Genomic DNA, 23,724 nt, shown 5'->3' with positions numbered 1-23,724 from the left:
GAAGGAAGGAAGAAAGAAAGAAAAAGCGGGTATATCGCGCGCTCACGGGTATACGTTATACATATGTATAGCACATACATACATACGTAGACGATGGAGAACGAACTGTTGAAAGTAAAGGTGGTATTGTGATGTTGTGAAAGGTGCCTCGATCGAAAGCAATGGTTCCCACCGGAAGAACCGCAGTCCTGCAACAGAAAGCCGGGTATCTATCGGTCCAGAATCTGCTGCGATAAAGAGTACTGCAACCTGAATTTATATCCGGCCTTGCTATCTCCCGACTCGCCTGAATTATCCTCAGGTATTCTTTTCGCTGTTCTCGACCAGCGTAGAAAACCTTCCACCTACGTGTTTTCTATTTTTTCCCCATTCTAATCTTTTGTTTCTTTTTTCGTTCCATGCCTTGTTTTATTATTATTAGGTTAACAGGAAATAAATAGCCAATGAAATGATTGTTTAGATTTTCAAAAATCAATTCTTTATAAGAAGTTTTCATACAAATTTTATATTACGAGAAAGATTGATCTTTCGCAAAATTTTGCATTTAAGTAAATCCACGAGTCAAAGTTTTCCCGATGTGAATAATAATTTATACCGGCAGTTATCTTATAAAAAGTAATAATTGAATTAAAATACGTACGAAACTATGATACACCTATTCTTACCTATTCTCCTATTATCTATGCTTTGTGTACGCTATATATGTACACAATAATCTGCTTTTCACGGATTATCACATTTTGAAACAATGAATTCTGTCAATATACATATTCGTTAATTTGAGAATGTTAATCTGAATTTTACAAGATATGAATTCATATTTTATTAAACAAATAGTGCATCGTATACAATTGATGCTTTTTATTCAAAGAGAAGAAGACCATCGTAATTAATTAAACATCTGGCATAGCGTAATCGCATAAAGTACAATACTTTTTATGATCTGTCGCTAGTACCTAATCTTCTAGTTGATGTGATTTATGAAATTAATCGTTAATTCTACAACATAAACATTTTCAAACAAAAAATGTTTGCAACTGATAAACCTTTTACTTGTCGCGAATAATACTTCCGATTATCGGTTATTAATTAAATAACGTGTTATACTATTATACCATCCAATGTTAAAGTTTACAATTATTTTTCAATAAACTATAGATCGATAAGTTATATAATTTATTTGGATAAATTATTAACTAATGATAATGTTCGTAATTTTTTTTGTTAAATTCTTATTCATTGATGAAGTATACAATTTTTTTTTGGATCAATTAATATGTAATTATAAACTTGGAAGTCTTTTTAGATAAACTATTGCTCGATGATAATGTTTGAAATTTTCTTTAGATGAACTACTATATATATTGTCAAATAACATAGAATCTGTAATTCTTTTTGGATAAACTACGTATTGTCCAATTTCTTTGATGCGCCAATATTACATACTTGTGTCAAGTGCTCGCAATATTTTGGATCATTCATGATTGTTTGCGTATTTCGCATTTCTGCCGATGAAAACTCACATTAACAAGGTTCGTAAATATTTTCCGTGGCCAGTGGATACGCTGTTAGTTACCATTTTCCGAATATATTCCTGTTCACAAATGTTTCAATGCAAATTTTTGTAAACATATGTTAGAAATGCGCCGTTACTAGATATAGAAGAATATCGAATAAAATTTGTGTCTGAGAATTGAATTACAAAATAATAGAAAAAAGATTACTGAAAGATAAATAAAAAGAGATCACTCGAATTACAAAAATATCGATTGGCTATTTATTTTCAATTAATGTGATATTTTTTTTCATTTGTTTTATTCTTCATTTTTTTTTTTTATTAACATATTTGTGCGACGATTTGCGAGGCGCATAACAATAATATTATATTATATGCATTTAGACGTGCGAAAAAGCCGTGTTCTGCTGCAAACGCAAGCAACACACTAATCCATTGGTGTATTCATCATCCTGTTGGTTAGGATTAGAACTTAGGAGACACGCGTAACTGGTATGACCCGAGTTTTATAAATCGATGCTGGGACGAAATTGCAAAATGATTCTCGTAATGTTTACCCATAGGGTTTGTCACACTTTGCGACCGATTGCTATTGATTCCGAAAAAAAAAAGAAATTGTGATTGCGATTGAAAACTGTGTCGATCTTCGTGCCACTTTTTCGATACGATCCCAAGCAAAAGAAAACAAAGTTCTTCTTCCAAGCTGTTCATTGTCACTATCGTGCTGTTATTTGGTTGGATCGGAATGGAAGTTGTGCTCGTTAGAACAGATAGGAGGGAGAGTAACGATGATGGAACTTTATTGTTACGATTATATAACTGTTGTGTTACAACGTGCAATCCCTGCTTTGAATAAAATTGGCTACTTGAGTTATGGATATATGTATACTTTATTATAATTTCATTGTATTTGTATAGTAAGTCAGAAAAATATTCAGATATTGATATAGATTTGTCTTTTATGCCCTATATTTTATGTTGTTACGTTACAGCATAGTACAAAAGTTAATGATAATTAAATATTTCTATATACTAAAAATACAAAATTTTTTTATGTGTTGCAGACGCTTAATCGTATACTACCTACTAGTCGCGCGAAATAATAACAAATTAATTATAAAAAAAGTAGATGAACGAAGAGTTGATATTATTTTACGATAAGAATAATTATTATTTAACGTGAGGATTACAGTGGTTTTAAGCATCTCGTGGCAGCCGTATCGAAAAGACTTACATTTAGCCTAAACACAATAAATACATTTATGATATTCATTTCTGAACTATAGTAGACGTTTACAATTGTTGTAGCTTCGCATATGTGTTCGCATTGTGCATCGGGCCTTTAAGGTCGCTCCCTTATAAAACAGAAGATAAGCAGCCGGCAACAAACACTAACACATCCGCTGCCACAAACGTGCAACTATAGGCAGAAATACGCTGTATACCAGCAGTTCTTCGCGAATATCTCGCGAATTAAACAAGTTTTGCCCTTATAATATTGGGTAGGAAAAAGTTATTCAAAAAATCAATTACAATTACTACAGTATATTCAGAGATCATCGAAATCGGAGTCCAGTTAGTCTTTCTACAGTTTTACTTTAAAACTTTCTAACGATCCAATTCAGAATTATTCGAAGTAAATTTGCTGCAAGCAGAGCTTTCTGCTATTATTACTTTTGCTCTTTGATATGTACTCCAATCTACCGTTTATCGTTTATACAGTTTAACGAATATTGTTTCCAATTATCATCATCATGTTGTATAGAAAATAGCAAACGTTCTGACAATGAGAGGGCGTATGAGACAAAAGCATATTCCTTGCATTATACTAAATAATTTTAAGAAAAACTTGTAAAAAGATCGAAATATCAACGAATCTGTAAGAAGATGTTTCGACGTGATACCACCACGCAATGTCGTGATACCACCAGAGCGGAAGCGAAGGAAGCGTATTCGCGAGATTTAAAAATAGAGATTTCGGAATCGAGAAGAAACGAGCAGAACTTTTCAAACCAGCCAATACAGTTTGCGATTTTATTTCGTGACTAGATTGTTTCCTTATAACATTCATTATAATTGCCATCTTTAATCGATTCAATTTTTAATCGCAAATACGCATGAAACTGTCCCATTAAAAAATTCTATGGACCTTTTTATTATTTTTTATTCTTTCGTTATTTTTCTCTTCTCTTTTTTATTACAGTACTCCAGCTTAATCGAATCTTTAACCAGATAAATAAATGACCGGATATACTGGGAACATATAGTAATTATTATTTATCTGTTTTTAAATAAAAAGAATGAAAATAGCATGCATGTATATATAATGTTGTTTACCTGAACAAAAATGTGACTAGTTAAAGGTGCATATCCATTAAATCACCATCCAACCGGACATTTACCGTATTATGTTATATGCGTGGAAACCGTTTTTCACGGAAATATTTTTCCATTCGACCCCGATTCAACTCTACATAATACATATGAATATGACCATCTAAACGGTATCTACTACCAATATGGTGCTCGCCCACATCTTCTTCTTCTTATATTATAATTAACTGTGAAAACAGGCGCAATAGCGAATTTCCTAGCGAGATCATTAACTGCATTTCTTGCAGTCGTATGTATATACATAGCAAGTATCGTAATCATAAACGTAGTGCTCGTGTTTCTTTTCTCCTATTCTCAGACTTTCTCATTATTTCTTTTCCTATTTTTTCTTTTTCCTCTTTATCTATCCCGTATTTTGCCCCTTTCCAATTCACCAACATACTTTACTCTGCGAACACACATGTTTGGGATGTGCACCCGATTAAAATTTCGCCGCTCATAAATACCATTCTTCCTTTCTGGAACCACTCAAATCTCCCTTTTCTCGACTCTCGTGTTTCATATTTTACATTTGTTAACGCACCACTATTTAAGTTCAAATAGCGTGACGACGCGTCCACGTTATGCACTCATAGCTTAACATGAACGTATTCCCCCTATCGCGGATCGAACTTTATACAGCTGGTGATCTGATATATCTTTCTTAACATGATTCGTGTTACGTGAGCCATCGTACTTTATTTTAAAATCCTAGAAATGTTTGAAAGACTGTAAAGTTAAATCTTAAACAACTAAGACGGATGCAAGGACAGATTGGCTATAATTAGTAAAACAAATACAATATTACGAACAATGTTATAGAATAACCTAAACCAAACCTAATTAAAGCTATTTTAATCATCTATGACTCAACGATACCAATTAATAATTAAAATAATTAAAAATTTCCAATCTTCCTCCGTTTTATAATAGTTTCTTAGAAGGCCCAGAACTTAACGACTAACGATGTATCATCTTCGACATTTTTTCCGTCAATTCTGTATATTTGTAGTTATATATCGAATCCAAGTCACCTTGTACATTATATATTCTTAGCCTTCGAATTGGATCGGCTGCGAATCAAACTTTTTACCTGCGTTAATTTCAGGGTCTCGAAAATAACAGTGAGATCGTTTCTGAAAGAAACTGTTCGAAGGGCAAAAGAGCAGAGAGGAGCTCGATGTTTGGACAGTGACGTAAAATCTTCTCGGGTTTACGATTCCGTTCGTGTTATGCTTTCGCGTACATACACTCACGGTTTGTCTATTAAAACTAAAACAGGTGAGAGCTCGCAAAGCTATAGGAACCACGTGTTACACGCATCTAAATAGAGTATAGAGTATAGAGCATAGAATAGATAACGTTGTTCTATGATGAGTTTGTTCCTTTCATGACCTTGAATGCTTCTCCACTGAGTATCTGTTACTTGCTCAGTTCGTTACTTGGTTTCTTTCTCGCCGGTATGGATATCCATTGGATTGGAGATTGGAGAGATCGGTCTTAACGGTCTTCAAATAAAAACAGATTATCCAATTTAACAGGCTTTTGTTAATACCTCGTAAAACGATCGATTAACGTAGGCTGTAGTAGTATTCCTATATCTGATATATTTTATGATAATTCTCTAATTCTCGACAATGTTTAAATTTCGCAACGTTTAAGATACCCAGATAATACCGTTATAATATGCAAATTCTTAAAGAGAAAGTTCTTTCTCGCCTGCATACATACATATATACAGTAGGTACGTATCTACTACCGTTCAAAAGTATTTGGGCATTTGCTTATTTTTGGTAGAATGCATTTTAGAGTAAGAAAGAAAACGTATCTTGTGTATTGATAAATCGAAAGAACTGCATTCTGTATCACTGTTATGATACGATAAAATTAATTTTATTATGATGTGAACAAGTTATGGCACAATTTTTCAATAAAATTGATAATAAAACATTCTGGGAAAGTTATTTATCCTCAACAAATAGATTTTCTAAATCCATATCGTGATTAATTCAAACAATAACGTTTCAAACCAATACATACATCGATTAATCGCGTTTCAAATCTCAATATACTGTTGATCAATTTTTAAACAAGTAATTAAAATGTGTTGTTTATTGATCCAAAAAAAAAAAAAAAAAAAAAAAAAATTATGAATATTGCTGTTATAACCATTAGCTTCCGATTAATTTGTACATTTTACTAATATTCATGTACTGTTGTTAGAAATTAGCTAATGTGTCAGAATACTCAATGAACGTTAGTATATAGTGATATGTATTGTATATATGTAGATGTACAGTTAATTAATTAATTAATGTACAGTTAATAATTATCATCCATTATATAATAATTCATTCAGAGCAATTTGAATTTTCTGTTCTAAAAAATACAACTAATCATCGGAAATTGTTCCCTTCCATTTTTTCACCCCCTTTTCCCGCTTTTATCTAACTTTCACTTTTCTAGTTTTTCCAATTTTTGCGTGACGTATTCTCGTACAGCTCGACTACCATTGTGACAGGTTTCGCGTGTAATCGATTATCGATCGAGCACAAATCCTTTGGCGCTCGATTCAGGAAAATAAATTCAATCCCATTTCAAGAATGGATTCAGCATAAAAAGACCATACAGATATGTGTCATATTTCACATACGGAGTCGAATGGAAAAAATATTTTCTATGCTCGGATTGACCTTCTTACTCAAGCTATATTGTTTGTTTAAATAAATTTAATCAATATCGTTGAATTTTGCGTAAATGATGCTTAATATTGCTTGAGAATATCAACATCGGTGACAATGATTAGCGATTATCTATCCGCTAACGATATGTACTTCATTTTCTAAAATTCTTTCATTTAATATGAAATGTGTACTATGTATATATATTCCTATATTTTGCCTTGGGAAATTTGGCAAATAAGGCATATATAACAAACTTTTTCGTCCCAGATACACATCGAAACACGAATAAATTGCGTAAAAGAAGAAGCACGTTAAGAAATGCAATAATTTGAAAAATGTGAAAAATTCGATATTTTTTTGTTATTACATAATAATTTAATAATATAATATAATATAGTATAACCCAATACTTATTATGCAAACTTGAGTAAATTTTTGATATATCACGAAATAATTAAAAAATTGTCCATTTATATACGGACTGAAAATCACAATTCACATTCTTGTAGATCAGGATTTTAAGAATTTCAATTTAGTCACGTACTGCAACTTTTAGAGTTATCATCCCTTTAGTTTCATAGTTAATCAAGTTATAACTTCATTCTCTGCAGCGATACATTTTCATAATTTAAAAAAATATAATCAGTCTTTATCATAATAAATGTAGCACAGTTTTATGAAAACCAGCAACGGTGAGTGGTCTGATACCGCTAAAATTTCTAGTCCACCGTATTTAAAAGAATTTAATGCTAGTATTTTTTTACAAAAAGAGGAGATATAATCACGTCCTAAATTTGCGTAAATCGTACTAAACGCTGTTCAAAATTGTTAAGAATAAGAGAAAAAAGTAAAGCATAGACAAGCATAGATAAACATATCGTATGTAGCATGAAGGAACATTCGAGATTTCGTACATGGTTTGGCTTGTACAAAACACGCGCGTTCGAATTACAGCTCGTTGTGGATCATCTTGAGGCTTGTTTCGTAACGAGTAACGAGTTGCGATCTTCGTATGTACGATGTACACTCGCATATTTCGTTTGGATTTTTTGCCCCTTCTGTATTTCTTGTTTTGCCTTTTTTCTGTGAAAATTTCTATTGATTTCGTCGAACTCCAGGTATGGACGAATTTGACTAACAACATATCACTGCATCTGTGATAGTGATGATGATGATGACGATCGTTTGCCTTCTAACTACCGCCGTTTTCTTTTTCTTTCTGGTTTCCTATTCTGTATACGTTTCTTTTTCTTTTGTTTTATTATTTTTTATCCTCATTTTGGTGTGTTGGAGAGTTTCGTTTTAATACATTGTGCCTGCTTTAATCCAGCTAGACTTTAACTTTGGCTCAACGACCGAAGAATTCTCTTCTCGATGAGATCTCGTCATTCTTCTGATTGTGAGATCAATTAACGTTATTAACGAACGAATAAATTCGAAACTCGCACAAACTAGATGGAGTTAAAAGAACAGCTAAAGCTAACAGCTAAATCGTACACAGAATTTTTAATCTTCGAAAGGTAAAATGGATGGTTATAGCTTTATGTTTTATCCACGTGCGAGGCGGGTACTGGGACCAAGCGGACTTCCAGCGAAACATTCTTTAATCATCTAATTTAGCCCACATGACATATGGAATATGTTCGTGAAATACTATAATATATTGCATAGGTGTAAATTGTTTTTAGTTTTGGTCGATTACTTTCAAATCAGTCATTGATTTTTATGGATTTAAGTATTTGCGATATTCTACATATTAGGAACCAAAAATAACGGTTTTTAAAATTTTACAAGGAAAGTCATTGAGAAAAAGTTAAACAAATTTTTTCTTCAACGGAAGAAGACAGCGATCGTGAAATTTTAAAGAAGCCTTTTTAAAAGATGAAAAAATATCAGTATTTAAATGTTATTGTATAAGTATGAATACTAATTAGAATTTGTTTGGTTACCGGTAATCATTATAGATACATATGTACATAGATGATGGAAATTTTGTTTAGTTACTTTCAATTATCTATTAGCGTCTAATACTAATACGAATATGTGGTAGAGTTGATAATGGTAGATGATAGAAACTAGTTGAACAAAAAAATGTTTCGTCCTCTATAATGTCGATAATGATTACTGGCAACAAAAATAGTATTATCATCATTATAGAAATTCACATTAAATCTTCATCTCTCAATCGAGATAAGGTGTTTGATTTCAGGCGAACATTCGCGACTTTAAAATAAGCGGTACGCGGCTGGGTCCCTATGAACCCTATATCCGCCGTGCGAGGGTTAACTACTTTTATTCTATTCTTTACTTTTCTTTTTTCTTTTTTACTGTTTGCTCTGTGTACACTGGCCGGGAGAGAAATAACGGGATTTCAGGAACGACGATCTGCTACGACTGGCTACCCCCACTGTCAGGTATCACAAACGAGTGTTGAATTGCACGGTGTTGAACAGTTTGTTTCTTCTTCCCTTTTTCGATTTTTAACAACTCTACCGTTTACACTGTTACCTTCTTTCCGTTTTGAATTTCTTGTTTTTTTCTTCCGCTAGTTTTTTCCCCCTGTTCCTTTTTCAGCGTTTGCTGAAGTTTGTTTAGCGAGCCCATTCGCGCCAGCATCCGCCTGTTTTAACAGTGGTGCGAAGTAATCAGCGACCGTACACCTCGAACGTGTCTTTTTCGCGAGACGGCGATCCCGTGGTATGCTGTACGCAATATATTATACGCTGTACATCGTACCTTTGTACAGATGCATATTTGTGACTCAAAGCCGGCTACGAATTTTATTCCGCTGTACGCTCGCTTTGCTCGTTTCGAAAAGATTCGCGTGTATATGAGACAATCATGTTATCACGGAATGATGGAGTCTCGATTAAATATAAAAGGTTACGAGCATAATTGCTAAATCGGTAGAACGATGAAGCTTATGATACAGTTGTACTGCCTTTTACTCTTTTTATGTTCCCCTATTTCGATTATACGAGTAACAAAATATGTAATTCTATAAATAAGATATGACAGATACAAACGTCAGCTTTATAATTGCGTATTGTCTTTTAAAAGTTAATTCAGTCAATAATATTCTATCATACATAGCTACGATGATCAGAAAGAATAAGATCATTACAGGTATCCATAACCTTGTAATTATGGTACATTTTGTCAAAAGTAAGCAAACGTGTGGATACTTTTGAATTTTTGAAGGTAGTGTATGCGAAATGTGAATTGTGAAGGGTTTATGGGTTATGGGGAACAAGGAATATCGTACGTGTCGTAATTAAAATAATTCATTTATCCTCATAGGTCATTATGAGTAAAACTCCATTTCATAAGAATTTTCTTTCAATATTATTTTTAATTATTTTTTTCAATATTTTAAAGATTCTATTCTAATGTTATTTCTAACCATTAGATACAAATAATAATTTTTCTTCTTTTCATCTGGTATTGGATGATAAAATATTTAGTTGCGTCTGTTTGACTTTTAAAATATATCGAATTTTCGAATAAAAATTTATCCATAATAGCATTAAGACGATCTCTATTAGTGATAGCTTTCAAGAGTTAAACTAATAAATTTTAAAATTGTTAGAACCTGTTCTTATATCTAAAATAATCCACAATTATCTCTGGTTATTTAATTTGATGAGTCTAAGATATCATTGTTAACTTCTGCAACTTGTATTTCGACGTGTTTTTATAAAACACGTTCCTTGAGTAACACGTTCGTTGCTTCGTTACGTCGCGTCGTTACGTTTCCAAACGCGAATTGATATTTTTAGATAATGATCTCATGGTTGTTGAAGGTTTCATGACTTCTTTGTTATGCAATCTTAAATCTTGGCTTATCAAATTGAATGAAATTATTATTATTAATTGCAAGAAATTCCTTCGTTTCTCCGTCGCTCATCTTTAATTTCTCAACTCACCATTTAATTTAATCTATTAACTGACTTGTCTCTGAAATAGCAGCTTCTGTAATTGTGAAAATAAGGCTTAATAGACGTAACGCCAATTTTAGTTTGATTTATTTTAGCACTTTTGAATCAAATAAAATATAGTGGCTCTTATACGAAAGTATTTTAACACTTGCAGAAACTTTTTATGGATATTGATATACATTTATAGTGAGTGTATTAAAAAGCATTTTGAAATTTTATGAACATGATACTGATACACGACTAACATAATTATGTTGGTTCAATTTGAAATGGATTTAAAAATGTGAATATATAGAAGTTAAAAGTTTATTGCAATTTATTGCAACACTTCGCACGGATCATCAAAGTATTCAAGCATTAAATTATTCATTACATGAATAAACCACGATACATATTTAGTGGAGCCACGTTAAAGTACTAATTATATGTAGATTTAAGACCATTATTTATGTTGTACTAGCTTCTCACTAACAGTAAGTTTTGGAATACTTTCGTGAGCTATTCGTGGATGAACAATTTGAATGACGAATTAGCTATCCTTTTTCAGTTAATAGGTTAAAAATAAAGAAGGGAATGGGAATTAAGATAAAATGAAAATGATAAAAAGAGAAAACGTATCTTATGTTATTTTATCGTTCTACCATCGCGTCGCGTCGCACCGCGGTGAATACTACTCGCGAGAGTCGCGTTCTCCCTTGAGAGTAACGTACATATACATATACATATACACATACATATGTGCGTATCCTCCTTAACATTGCCCTTGATATTTCTCACGGAGTAACGTCAAGTGTCCCCAGCCGTGATCCAAAAGCACGATTATCCCCCCCCCCCCCCCCCTAAATGACATTACACGTTGTGGTTTGCCTCTTTCTTGGTTTTTTTTTTAATTCTGAAACTGGTGCAAACTCGGCTTGAAGGTGCGTGCATAAACAGCTGTCGTCGTCGCAGCCCGAGCCGCTCATCTTCTGCATGACGAGCGACTCGCGAAACACGACCTTTGTCATCGAGTGCTGCAAAGAGGATTTTTGCAATCGGGATCTGAAACCTCAGCTACACCCTCGCAACAAAGGTACAGTCAAACGACCTGGAAGTAGCGATGACTCTGCAGGTGGCTCAGGCTTTTGCTGCAGTTCACTTTGTTTCTTTCTCTCACTCTTTACTCACTTTCTTCTCTATCACTGTCTTCTCTATCTCCTTCACTGTAGCTACGATTCCCCACACCATTTTTCACATTTTTCACATTTTTCTATCTGCTAATCTTTTTCCTGCTATTGCAGACGTTGATTTCCGTTAGAAACAAAAATATCGTGTAGGTATATATTTAGTACATATAAATATACTAGGGGTGGGTATGTATGTGTGCGTGCGTGTGTGCGTGCGCGCGCGCGCTTGTGTGTACATGTTATAAGAAATATTTATACATATATCTATATGTATATCTATGTATACTGTACTGTATACAAATCTTAAGCCACCTACTAAATGAATATTTTGTTTTTACAAATGAGTAGATATTTAATGTTACTTTAAATCTGGTATTACATAGATATTGACTTTTCGAGATATGCTTAATTCCAGAATTGTCGATTATGAGTAATTTATGAAACAGGAATAACTACAAGTATTCACATAAAGAAAATATTAAGAGATCCATTTTTATCTAAAACAATGTGAAAATACTCTCCACATCATTTTGACAAGTAAATACGTTGTAAGAAACATCTCTAAGAAGATTGTCAACTAGAAAAAACTACAAATACATAAGTAACGCCATAAAAAGCTATCAAAGGATTTGAAAAGATTTTATGTAAGATCATGTGAAAATATTCCCTATAAAATATAATTGTCGTTATCACTATCACTGCTACTACTCAGATTACTATTGTAAATGACCGAGACCTTCTATACAGTACTAAGTATAGATATATATGTATATGATAATATGTAATAATGTCGGAGAGCATCTTGTTAATTTAAAGTATCAATTACATTTTCATGCTGTTGACTCGTCCGCGTGTTTCCACCGACATGCTTTAATATAATTATTTTATTACTTCCGATTCAAATCGAACGATGATTATTCGTCGCTCAGCAAACGCTCAGTGCCCATCATTGTATCGCATCATAGCTCATGCCTAGTCAACTTCTTTCACTCTCTCCATCGCTATGGGTATTACGTACATTATTGTTATCATAGTATGTGCGCAGCATTAGCAGCAGTAGCAGCAGCAACAGTAAACGTTAACGATGTAAGAGATTGTACGAGTATGTACCTATAGTGGTACACGAAAATATTGCAACGCTTATCATAAAAAGCTTTCTTGTATACCCACACATATTATGTGTGTTATATAAAACATTTAGAGAAATTTCATTAATTTAAAACACATCGAGCCACTTGATCTATATTTCTCCAATAGAATATTGCAAAAGGTCTTTGGCAAAATAAGCAATACCAAAGTGAGTAACTGAGATAGCCTATAGTAATTTGACAGATATTTGACAATCTGTTATATTTCTAAAAATACTATTCCAGGTACTATTCCATATTTGGATATCGTCCTTTATTCTATTAATATGTTAATCTCGTCTTTGCATTCCATATATAAAGTTATTAATCTACTTATGTCAAAAGACAATTAGTTCAACAGCTATTTTAATTTGTATAAAATGTTATAAAGTATGTCGTGAAATATATCGTATGAGAGACAAGCAGTACAAATATAAAAGTAATGCTTTACAATTTATTTCATCCGGTAGATTTCTCAAATTAAAAGATAAAATATCTACTAAACTAATTGCTTCTCCATATAAATAGGTTAACAACTTTTTATACAGAATGTCAAGAAGGCTTTTTCGAAAATTTTTAATATCCAAATTACATTGTTTCGTTCAAATTAACAGATTTGAACTTTTGTTTAAAACATTTTACTGGCAGATTATTGGAAATGTCTGAAAAATGGTGATTAATCATAGATGGCCTTAAAGGATACATCCTGTATACACGCAACATAAAATTTATATTAAACATATACATATATAATACATATATTTAACTTAATTATATATATTTAATATATTAATATAATAATAAAAGGTATAATATTAATATAATAAAAGAAATTAAAATAATATATATATATATGTGTATATTAATTTAATTATAATATAATCATGATAATACATTCCACAAATCGATAATATATATTATTTTTATTCATCTATTTATCATTAACTTCTACATTTTACTAACATTCACATATTGTTAACACAAACCGATCAAAGTGTTCACATACTTTTCGATGATAGCGCATCTTTATAGCTTTAGATCGAGCTTTCTCAAATATCTAGGATTTTTTTTATTCAAATACGTTACCGCCTGTCCCCTCTCTTGTTTTTTCACTGTTCAACATTTTTTTATTGCAGCACAGCCGATTGAAGAAATATAACAATAGCCTTTTCTTTTTTTGATTTCCTTTAATATTGTCTAATGTATTTATATTAATAACATTTTAATACACGAATCGCAAAAGTTTATAATTGAAAAACGTGAAGATAAAGAGAAATTATACTATCACTATAATAGTATTCTTTTAATTTATTGAAAGATTTCGTTTTTTGATATTTATAGACATAAAAAGTTATATAACGATGATTAATGATTTTAAAAGGAAACAGTGTGAAAATGTTTGCCACCTATAGAGGTTCTAGTTACTTCAAGGTACTCTCCTCCTGCATATTTTCACTTACAATTGCACGAGGAGACCGCAAGTCCTCCCGAGTGATTTTAGAAAGCACCGGTAGCATGTTGCCATATACGTACCTCTCTGCACTCTCTAACGAAGATAAATATTGTAATGATATTGGTAAACAGATTCTTTCAAATGGTATATCTTTTGTAAATACATATTTCTTCTCAGTTTCTGTTAGAAAAAGGAGACTTGCTCTGCTAGCCTTTCTTAATCTTCCTTCAATTTCATCCTTGTATATGTATATAATATCACGCCAGTTCTAAGAGATTATGCAATATACGCGTTAATTTATCTTTTAGAGTCGTAGATAGATAATAACTTTAGAGCTCGAAGGGTCGGTGTGAGATACAATAATATTACATTAAGTATTATCATTAAAAACATTTAAAAGCCAGTTGCTTGCAAAGAAGTATTATTCAATTGACGATACAATCGCGTAGATCTATAATAATAATAATTTTTAATATTAATCGAAAGATTATACTACAAAGCTGCCAAAAATATTTAAAAAGATGCAGTAGGTAATCAGTTTGAGAATTAACTCTGTCTTTATTTGCTGTAGTTTTCTTTGTAGCGAATCAAGAAAAGATCATACAGACGAGCGCTTATCTTCTTGTGTTATCTTGTTTGGCGTATGCTGACTATACATCTCCACATCGTAATCAAACATATTTTTTGAGGAACAGAACCTCTGTACATTTATTTAAAAATATTGTAATAGATAAAGTCTCGAAAATGCGCATGTGCAGCTTGATGACCATTTTTCTTAAAAATAGACCTAGCTCATAAACTAATTATCAATAACATATTTTTAAATACTTTTGAAAGTTTCGTCTTATTCCTTTTTGAATCACGTACAAAAATTTACGCGATTCCATCGTCAATCGAATAATATTGGTTATTAGTCGGTAAATTTATTCCTCATGTTATACTATGGTATTACCGGTAACAATAATTACGCATATTTTGTGTCGAATTGTTTTACTCGTGGCGTACTTAAATTTTGAACGTCGTCTAATCCCGTCTAAACGCGATCGAAGCTTCGATGTTGTGTTAATGTTAACTCATTTAACGAGTGATTATTATCGAATGATGCTTACTTGCATTGTAATTTGGTTAATTTATTATTCGCACTAAGTGTAAGTGGTCTTTAAGCTATCCGTGTTCTCAAGTGCTTTTTTTAAAGCGCAAAATGTTTATTGTAATCATTCGTACGATTCTCATACGTAAAATAAAATCTTGCACCCACGCTTCGTTTCTCTTTTTTTTTTTCTTTACCTTAGTAGCTATTATTATTTTCATCTCTGCACGACCTTTCAATTTAATTTCTCCAATTCCTTTGTTCTTGTGAATTGTCTGAAGAAGATGACGTAAAAGCATCCGAAAGGTAATCAACTTCAGTAGAACGAATTAAATCCCGTTTTTCTCCGATCTTAACGGAGAATCGATTTTAACTACCTATCCTCCGCGGCTTTTAAAACTCTATATACTGTATATATGTATATTTGTACTTGTATAATGTAGGTACATGTACTACTTCTCAGAGATTAAAAATGTTTACTTTATACTGGTTTAGTGGGAATATTCGCTGTAATTGAATACTGGCAAATGTTTCGTATGCTTTCTTTTTTCAAGAATATATTTAGATAATATGCATTAAAAAGTACCTTGTTGCACAAATGCTTGTCAAACTATGGTTGTATTAAAAAATTTCACGAGTCAGCATTAAACATTGCGATAATTTCGTATCATGCCAAGTTCAAAACGACAAAGTACATTTAGAATAATAGAATTGACGTCGTCAATATCCATTTATGCGTTCGAGTAATGAACAAAAATTATAAACTAACCATGTGAATATCTTTCGACTTACATATCTTTTGTATAACGGTAGGTATAGCGGCTCACGGAAATGTTCGAACATTTGTGGAAATTCTTTATAAATATCTATATTTTTATGTTACATAACATATTTTGACGTTTCATCAGATCAGCATTATAATGAGACTATGTTGTAAACCTTATGATTACATATATTGGTGAAGTTTGAAACAAATCTACAAATATCTGGAAATATATGTATAGGACATAGAAATTAAAAGATATTTAGTAAAAAAATGTATGAATTTGTAGAGGTCACAAAAATATTTAAGCGGTGAATTTACATTGTATTAACATGCCTGAATATCAGTGGGAGCATCTTCAATAGGTACTTATCATTTATAATCTATATGTTGAAGATAAAATGATTCAAATTATGCTATATACACTAACATTTTTACTAAATATATGTTGTAATTTTTATACCTATGTACCTGCACTTTGAGATCGGTTTTAAATTTTACCAATATAATTATGATAATCGCGTTGTATTATAATGTTAATGAAATTTTTTAAATGTTATATGTATAATATGCACAACATACTCACACACAATTATTTTCTATGATACGCGCCCAAATACTTTCGTGAACCGCCATACATGTATAATAAACTAATTTTATTGAATTTCCCCTTTGAGAACCATATCTTTCATGGGGTGCAGTGGTTCTTTTTTTTCGTTGGAGAATTTATTGAAAGAGTGCGAAGAAAAGAAATTACCGACGCGTCCGTAAAGAGCCTGAAGATAACGACGTTATGTTATAATATGGCCTCTTAACGGCCAAATTACCAAGCAAAAAAAAAACCATGTGAATTAATGGCCGCGATCGTGAGTTATTAATGATTAATTCCCGAATTTATCTCGGCTGCCTGTTATTCGTTGGTGTGCTCTTCCGAATTTATAACTCTTATAATAAGAGTAATTTATCACTTGGCCAACGAAGGCCATGAGAAAGAGTAGCAAAAGCGAAGAAAGAACAGGGAAAGAGCATTGACCAGCTGCGGCTTTCGTCTGTAATTTATTTACAATATCTTTACGCGCAGAATGACGCTGATACTTGATTTAAACGTAATTGATCTTGCTTGGAAATAAACAAAGAAAAATGAGCAAGTGGCCGTTCAATGAGGTACCGTTACAAAAATTCTCCAAAAATATAATACATCTTTCTGCCCTAAATTACAATTACAATACGTCTCATAAATATAAAACTGCCGTAAAATCTTCAATATGAGAAAACTTGATTAGAAGCATTTATGTGAAATCAAACATTTCAATTTATAAAAATGATTCTTACAATTTCATTTCATTGCGCTTTAAGCTCAATCTTTGTTTACATATAATGTGTATAAAGAAAGTGTAACACATTGCAAGAACTGTATGATAATTTAATTAGAAGAGCACAACTGTACGTGTAATTCATGTTCGATATTTTCAATAGCTTTTATATTAGTAAGACTTACTTTTACAAGTAGCAGTTTCACCTCATCTCATATGCGAAAACTTCATTCTACATTTTCGACTTATTTTTTCGCGAGGAATCACTTCTCTGACTGTACCTCCATTGTACAGACATCCTGCATACCTATAACGAAATACATAATATGAATACGTATTTTATATAATAATAGACGCACAACATTGTTCTATGAAAATTAGCAATGGATTAACTCACACACTACCACGGTATAATCGGAGGTAAAACGTTACAGTTATTTATGACACCTTTACGGAGGAAGTCATCGAATAAAGGTTAATTTTTGTTTAAGTAGAAAACATCGACCGCTAAATTTTAAAGAGATTCTCCAAAAAATGAAATTCTTAAAAAATAATAATATTTAAATGTTCTGGTTATAATTACAACCTTTTTCATGATTGCTGATTAGTGGTAATCATTATCGACGACGGAAGTTGTTTTTAGCCAGCATCAACCAACGAATGCTTTCATTGCCGATAATAACGACTAATCGTTACCAGTAACCAAAAAAAATTAATCATTTATAACGATTATCCATACACTTTTCAATTTAAGTTATAACAGTTATGATACTGCAGATTGTACATACATACCTACATATAAATATGTAGTAGATAAACAACACATAAAAATCGAAAGCTTTTCAGTGATTTTATACTTATGAGACGCAATGCATTATCTCTGAAACAACTGAACATAAAAATATCAGAAAATCACGACACGCTTGAAAATAAAAGCGTATACGTAACACCTAATAAACGAATGAAAAGAGATCGAGAATTTGTGTAACAAAAAAACGCTTTTCTTCCCTTTGATCGGAGATACGGTAAATATTCTGGTTCGGAAGTGATGTAAATTGTTCTCAGGTGTTATGATAAGGTGCGCTTCTTCCCGGCGCCCGAATACTCAGTCTGGTGCAAAGCGAATAACACGCTACACGGTCCAGGTGACGTGGAATACGCGGTCGCCTGCTGCGACCACTCCGACTTCTGCAATCGCGACCTAAGGCCCTCTTTTACTCCTCGCGAGTCCAGAGGTGGGCCATACTTCCGACTCGTCGATTACCTCGAACGAGGTACAGCTTCCGCAACCTCTGTTTCCTTCCAAGGTCGATCGACTATAGGCGAAAGCGAATGAACAGTTCCTATGAAATTTGAAATTGTTAATCTATTCGTTGTTCGGAGAAATTACTTTATTTGTTGTTTCGGTTTCGCGGCAAAATTCTCTCGACTTTACTCTTTCAAGTTGATAAATACAATACGAGTACGAATTAACTGTACTTACACATGACACTACTTCGCTAACTATTAAAGAAAAATTACGATCACATTTCTTTAGGTAGAACCTTAGCAAATAGCTAAGAAACAAGCGTAATTTTTTAATTTGTTAATATATAAAAATAAAATGAAGAGAATAAAGGTATTAAAATTAATCGATGAACAACAAAAAAAAAAAAAAAAAAAAGAAAAAAAAAAGAGAAAAATCGAAGTAAGTGGATATAACTTTTGATGTATTTGCGAGACGCGAATAATGAATTCTATCTTTGTCTTACGTATTGTGGAAATATCTGTTTTCTTGCTGTTTAAATATAGGTACCTATCTATGTATAATATGTATTGGTATTATGATTAAGTATGATAGTGACGTCGCGTCATGTGTCTAATTGTTGAATCAATAAAATCGGGAACAGAAACCAGAAATTTCGACATAGTAAACGAAGAACTGAACTAATGCATATTGATCGATTTACATTTTCAAGGCGATAGTGACACGCGATATCCAATATCTAACGTTGAAAGTTAAAAGTAATCTATATTATATATTCTTATCTTCATCAATAGATATTTTTGCGTAGAAATCGGCAAAAAAGTGTATTAAATTGTAATAGTATATTCTTTTACCTATTGTAATCCTAGCTAAATAAAGAGAATCTTCGCAACGACGACCTTGGAAAAACATGTGCGATAAAAATAGAATAAATATAAAAATGAAGTAAAGAAACAAAAAGAAAAAGAAAAAAAGAATTTTGGGCTTTTAATCATCGATTTTTGATGCTTTTTGTGAATTGTCTGGGTTCGGGTGATCATCTTTGTCACATACACATTACATATCTAGCTCTATACATGTCCTTTGTAAGTATATACACGTTATCTTTGTTCATGCGTCCCGTTTCACTATATCGAGCTGACATAATGCAGCGACCGCGAAACGAAACACCGTGATTCGTTTACAGCCCGCGTTTCCCTTGTCAGAGAACTGTTTGCGAAGCTTGAAATTCAATATTTTGCACCGCTATTGTAAGGCCGCTGTTTCATTGCATAACCCGATGATACATTCTATTTACATTATGATAACTTACGTCCGTCTTTTGCAAATGTATCACGCGATTTATCTACGGTGAGTAACGAAAATATTAGAACGACGAAGTATTAGGAAATAATTTATTATGCAAAAATTCTTAAGATAAATTGCAATTTGTTGAAACTTGAAATAAATTGCATTTATGTCAGTACCTATATATTATATAGGTACATTTGCAAATATCTGCTAAATGTTCATGAAGTTAAAGCAGAATTCAATAACGTGCGAGCAAATTGCACATTTATTACAATTAATCTTATTGCACATTTTGTAGAAATAACATGTAATAACAGTATTCGAACATTATGTTGTACAGTCCATAATATATGAATAGATATATGTATTTAGCCAATGACCTAAGATAAAAAAATTTGTTCAGTATGCCACTAATAGTACTTGAGAGCAAATGGAAACGAAAATTTAAGTGTCCAAATATTTTGCACAGTAGTCTAAGTAAATGCTTGTAAATTATCGCATATTATAAGCATATTGAGCAACAATATAATGAAATTAATCGAACAGCATTTCGTTATTATCAGAATTTTTCACTACCTGCATAAACAATTGTTATTTTTATTGTTCTGTGTCTTATTATTTCTACTATTTTGCTGCATATTTTTTCCGAGATTTTTGTCGAGATCAAATATTTGCGATATTTCTTCGCTGTTATACTTTTCTATTATGTTGTATAGCGAATCGTTAGTATTGCAACGAATTTATTTTTGTTGACATTTTAGTTAACATTTTTCCTTGAGATTGTTTTGTTACATAAAATTAAAAGATAATTAAATATTCGATATTGAAAATTTTTTACTTTTTATCGTAAATTTCTCAGTTTTAATTTTTTTGTAACACAATTGTTAAAAAACAACAATTGAATATTCGATTGGTCTTCCGACCTTTCATTCGAAATCCTTTTGTTCCGTTCTTCTTGCGACATAGAAATATTAAAAAACTTAAGAATTACGTGTTTAACTAATCTTTCAACCTTTTATTTTCTGTTTCCATTTTCTTGTAACAGAAAACGTATTAAAAAATGAATTTATTGTCGCGTTAGGTTTGAAATCTGCAAAACCATACTTCTATGAAATTTCAAATAATAGATTGTTCGAATGGGGACATTGAAACGTTATTTAGAGAGAAACTGAAGAAAAGAATCTAGTACAACTGAAGGTAAAAGCCAAACATCTCGTTTCATCGCTATTCTTTGTCACGAATGTCACGAATGTCACGATGCAACGACGATGACGATACGTTGCGTCATCAGATATGTAAGTACATAGATATGTATATATCTATTGTCCACTGCTGGAGACAAGTCCCGCGAAAGGAATGCGGACCCAATTGGTTATTTCTGACAGACTCGACTTAATCGTAAAGATAAGCACGCGGAATGGCCGACAGTGTCACATATACCAATAAAACAATATCCATATATGAGCAATAGAGAGCAGCGCACCCCTTACCCCTGTGCCACGCCGTTCAGCGGGACTTGTTTCCAGCAGTCCATTATACGTGATAGTAATGTGCGTGTAATAGTAGTGTACGGCGGTTATGGTCGCTATGCTATTGACTCTTATTACAAAAACGATGTTGTAAAAACGCGCCGTCAACGGAATAAAAGGAGAACCGCCTCACGCTTATCTCTGTCGAGTTGTTTCAAATACAGACTGGCTAAAAATATTTTGATTTGAAATGCAGTTTTTATTTTACTTATATCTCGATCGTACGTTCGTCTCGAGTTTAATTATCACACATTCTCCATATCAGGTGTCTTGGAACAAATGTCAGAAGGATATTATATAGTAAGAATATTAACTTGGCTTAAAAATGAGTATTCTGTACAATTCACAAATGATTTTACAATAATACAAAGTCGCAGTAAAGAGTAGAACTAAGTTAAATACATTCAGATGATTCTCTTTCCGAAACTTTCTTTTAGGTCTGAAATAATTCTTAATTCTTTGCCACATATTTTATACCGAACAGACTCGGATAGACTTAATGTTTCGTCTTCTTTGAATCATTTTAGTTCTAATATATCTACTTATATTAAAAGTGCATCTCCTATCTGTAGTAAAATCTTCAGAATCTAAAATATCAAAATAATTAACGAAAATATGAAAAGACTCTATTTTTAGAAATAAATGACTAAACACCTAACATATATTGTATATTAAGCATAAAGTCTGATCTATTTGTAAAAGTTTGAATCACCCTAGTCTTTACGAGTAGGATGAAACAAGCTTCCATCTTTTCACAGCCTCTTATCTATTCAAAATACAGCTACACACATACGTTACACACAAGCGTTAATTCTATGTAGATTGTATTCCACCTAGATATAAATGATAAACAAAGTTTTCTCTATATACATACATATGTATATAAAGTACAGTTTATACAGCTTTTCAACGTATACGAAGTAATACAGGCTACAGTTTCTATCCATAACTATACGTATATCATTTACCAGAAATATTACTCTATCAAATATATAGATATGTACATATAAATTTAACGTTCACCCCTTCGAAATACTTCAAATTCAGAAGTCATTCGTTTTAACTTGCGAGATCGAAATTTTCTTCTTCGTGAGAAAAATGATTTGTTACTAGTGATTAATAATAAAAATAGAATTTTTTCTTGCTTTCATAAAGAAAATATAATAAAATTCAAATTTCATAAAATTCGAAGTCAAGTTTACCGAGAACAAATTTATACTTTATTTTACCGTTTAGTCAATTAATAATTTATACAAGTAAGAAAGGATTAACCATATCGTTCAAAAATATATACGTACTACTTTTTAGTTGTCTTTGGTCAATTATTTGAATCGAGGTATCTGGGTAAATAAAAATGAGAATACAACCCTCGTAGCTATCTTATTCATTTACAATTTGGGAAGAGTATGCTACTGGCGTAACTGTCACGAATCGGACAAGCAACCTCTCAATATACGATATATGTATGTATGTATATAATATTATTGTCATTGGCAAGTGACCGATACATAAGCTTAATAGTCGTATGAAAAGCAGATAGAAAGTAATGTAATGGAGAACAGGACAGCATGGCAAGGTTGAATAAAATGGACGACAACACGACACGCTGTGCGTAGAATAACGAGACGTATTCGCGCGGTATTGACGGAGGGTTGATAGAACGTATCGAAAGCGGTATTCATCGATTATACGGGTTCCACTAAATCCGAGGGAGAGTAAGTTAGTTATTCGTGTGAGCTTTCACTGCAACGATTTGTTTCGGTTTGGATATACGTCTGTAAATAGCATTGCTCAGCAGGTATTTTTCTTTTTCATCTTCTCTTTTTTCTGTTTTTTTTTTTCAATATCCTCGCCCGTGAAATGGCCCGATCGTTATAATATAACGATTATTATTAAGTTATGTTATAACTACCGACCGATTGGAAAACTTGGCACATAAACATAGAATTATAGAAAAATTGGTCTACATTCGGATAAAAATTTAATTTAGAAATTAAATATAAGGTAGAATACGAGAACAGCGGCCTAATATCCATTAATCATTCACAGTGCGCTATATTTTCGAATTATTTTATGCTACAGTAATGATTTGTGAATTGTTACATTAATGCTATGGCTATTATAGTTGAGATTGTAATTTTAAGGATACGAATTACTAAAATGTGGTTTTAAGAAATGCTTATATCTGTAGGAAAGTAACTCAATGATTTAGAATGCTTAATTGAAAAATATAAAG

General features: G+C 32.0%; 2 protein-coding genes across 9 annotated transcripts in view; one reads left to right on the top strand and one right to left on the bottom strand.

Annotated features, from left to right (window-relative positions):
* LOC126915234 (60S ribosomal protein L7a) overlaps positions 1-23,724 on the bottom strand; it is a 113,557-nt gene that overhangs the window by 36,168 nt on the left and 53,665 nt on the right. The window lies entirely within an intron of this gene.
* Positions 1-23,724, top strand: part of LOC126915227 (TGF-beta receptor type-1-like) — a 72,286-nt gene that overhangs the window by 27,245 nt on the left and 21,317 nt on the right. For 3 of the 8 annotated variants that reach the window (XM_050719692.1, XM_050719691.1, XM_050719699.1), the window contains exon 3: positions 18,489-18,697. In XM_050719692.1, coding sequence (XP_050575649.1) covers positions 18,489-18,697 — 209 coding nt within the window. Of the gene's footprint in view, positions 1-143; positions 302-8,948; positions 8,988-11,431; positions 11,584-18,488; positions 18,698-23,724 lie in introns of all 8 variants that reach the window. The other 5 variants (XM_050719693.1, XM_050719694.1, XM_050719695.1 and 2 more) reach the window with 5 other exon arrangements.

Source organism: Bombus affinis, chromosome 4 (genome assembly GCF_024516045.1).
Source record: "Bombus affinis isolate iyBomAffi1 chromosome 4, iyBomAffi1.2, whole genome shotgun sequence".
In the NCBI taxonomy this organism is placed as follows: domain Eukaryota; kingdom Metazoa; phylum Arthropoda; class Insecta; order Hymenoptera; family Apidae; genus Bombus; species Bombus affinis.
Note: the sequence above shows the minus strand (reverse complement) of the source record. Positions and strands in the feature narration are given on the sequence as shown.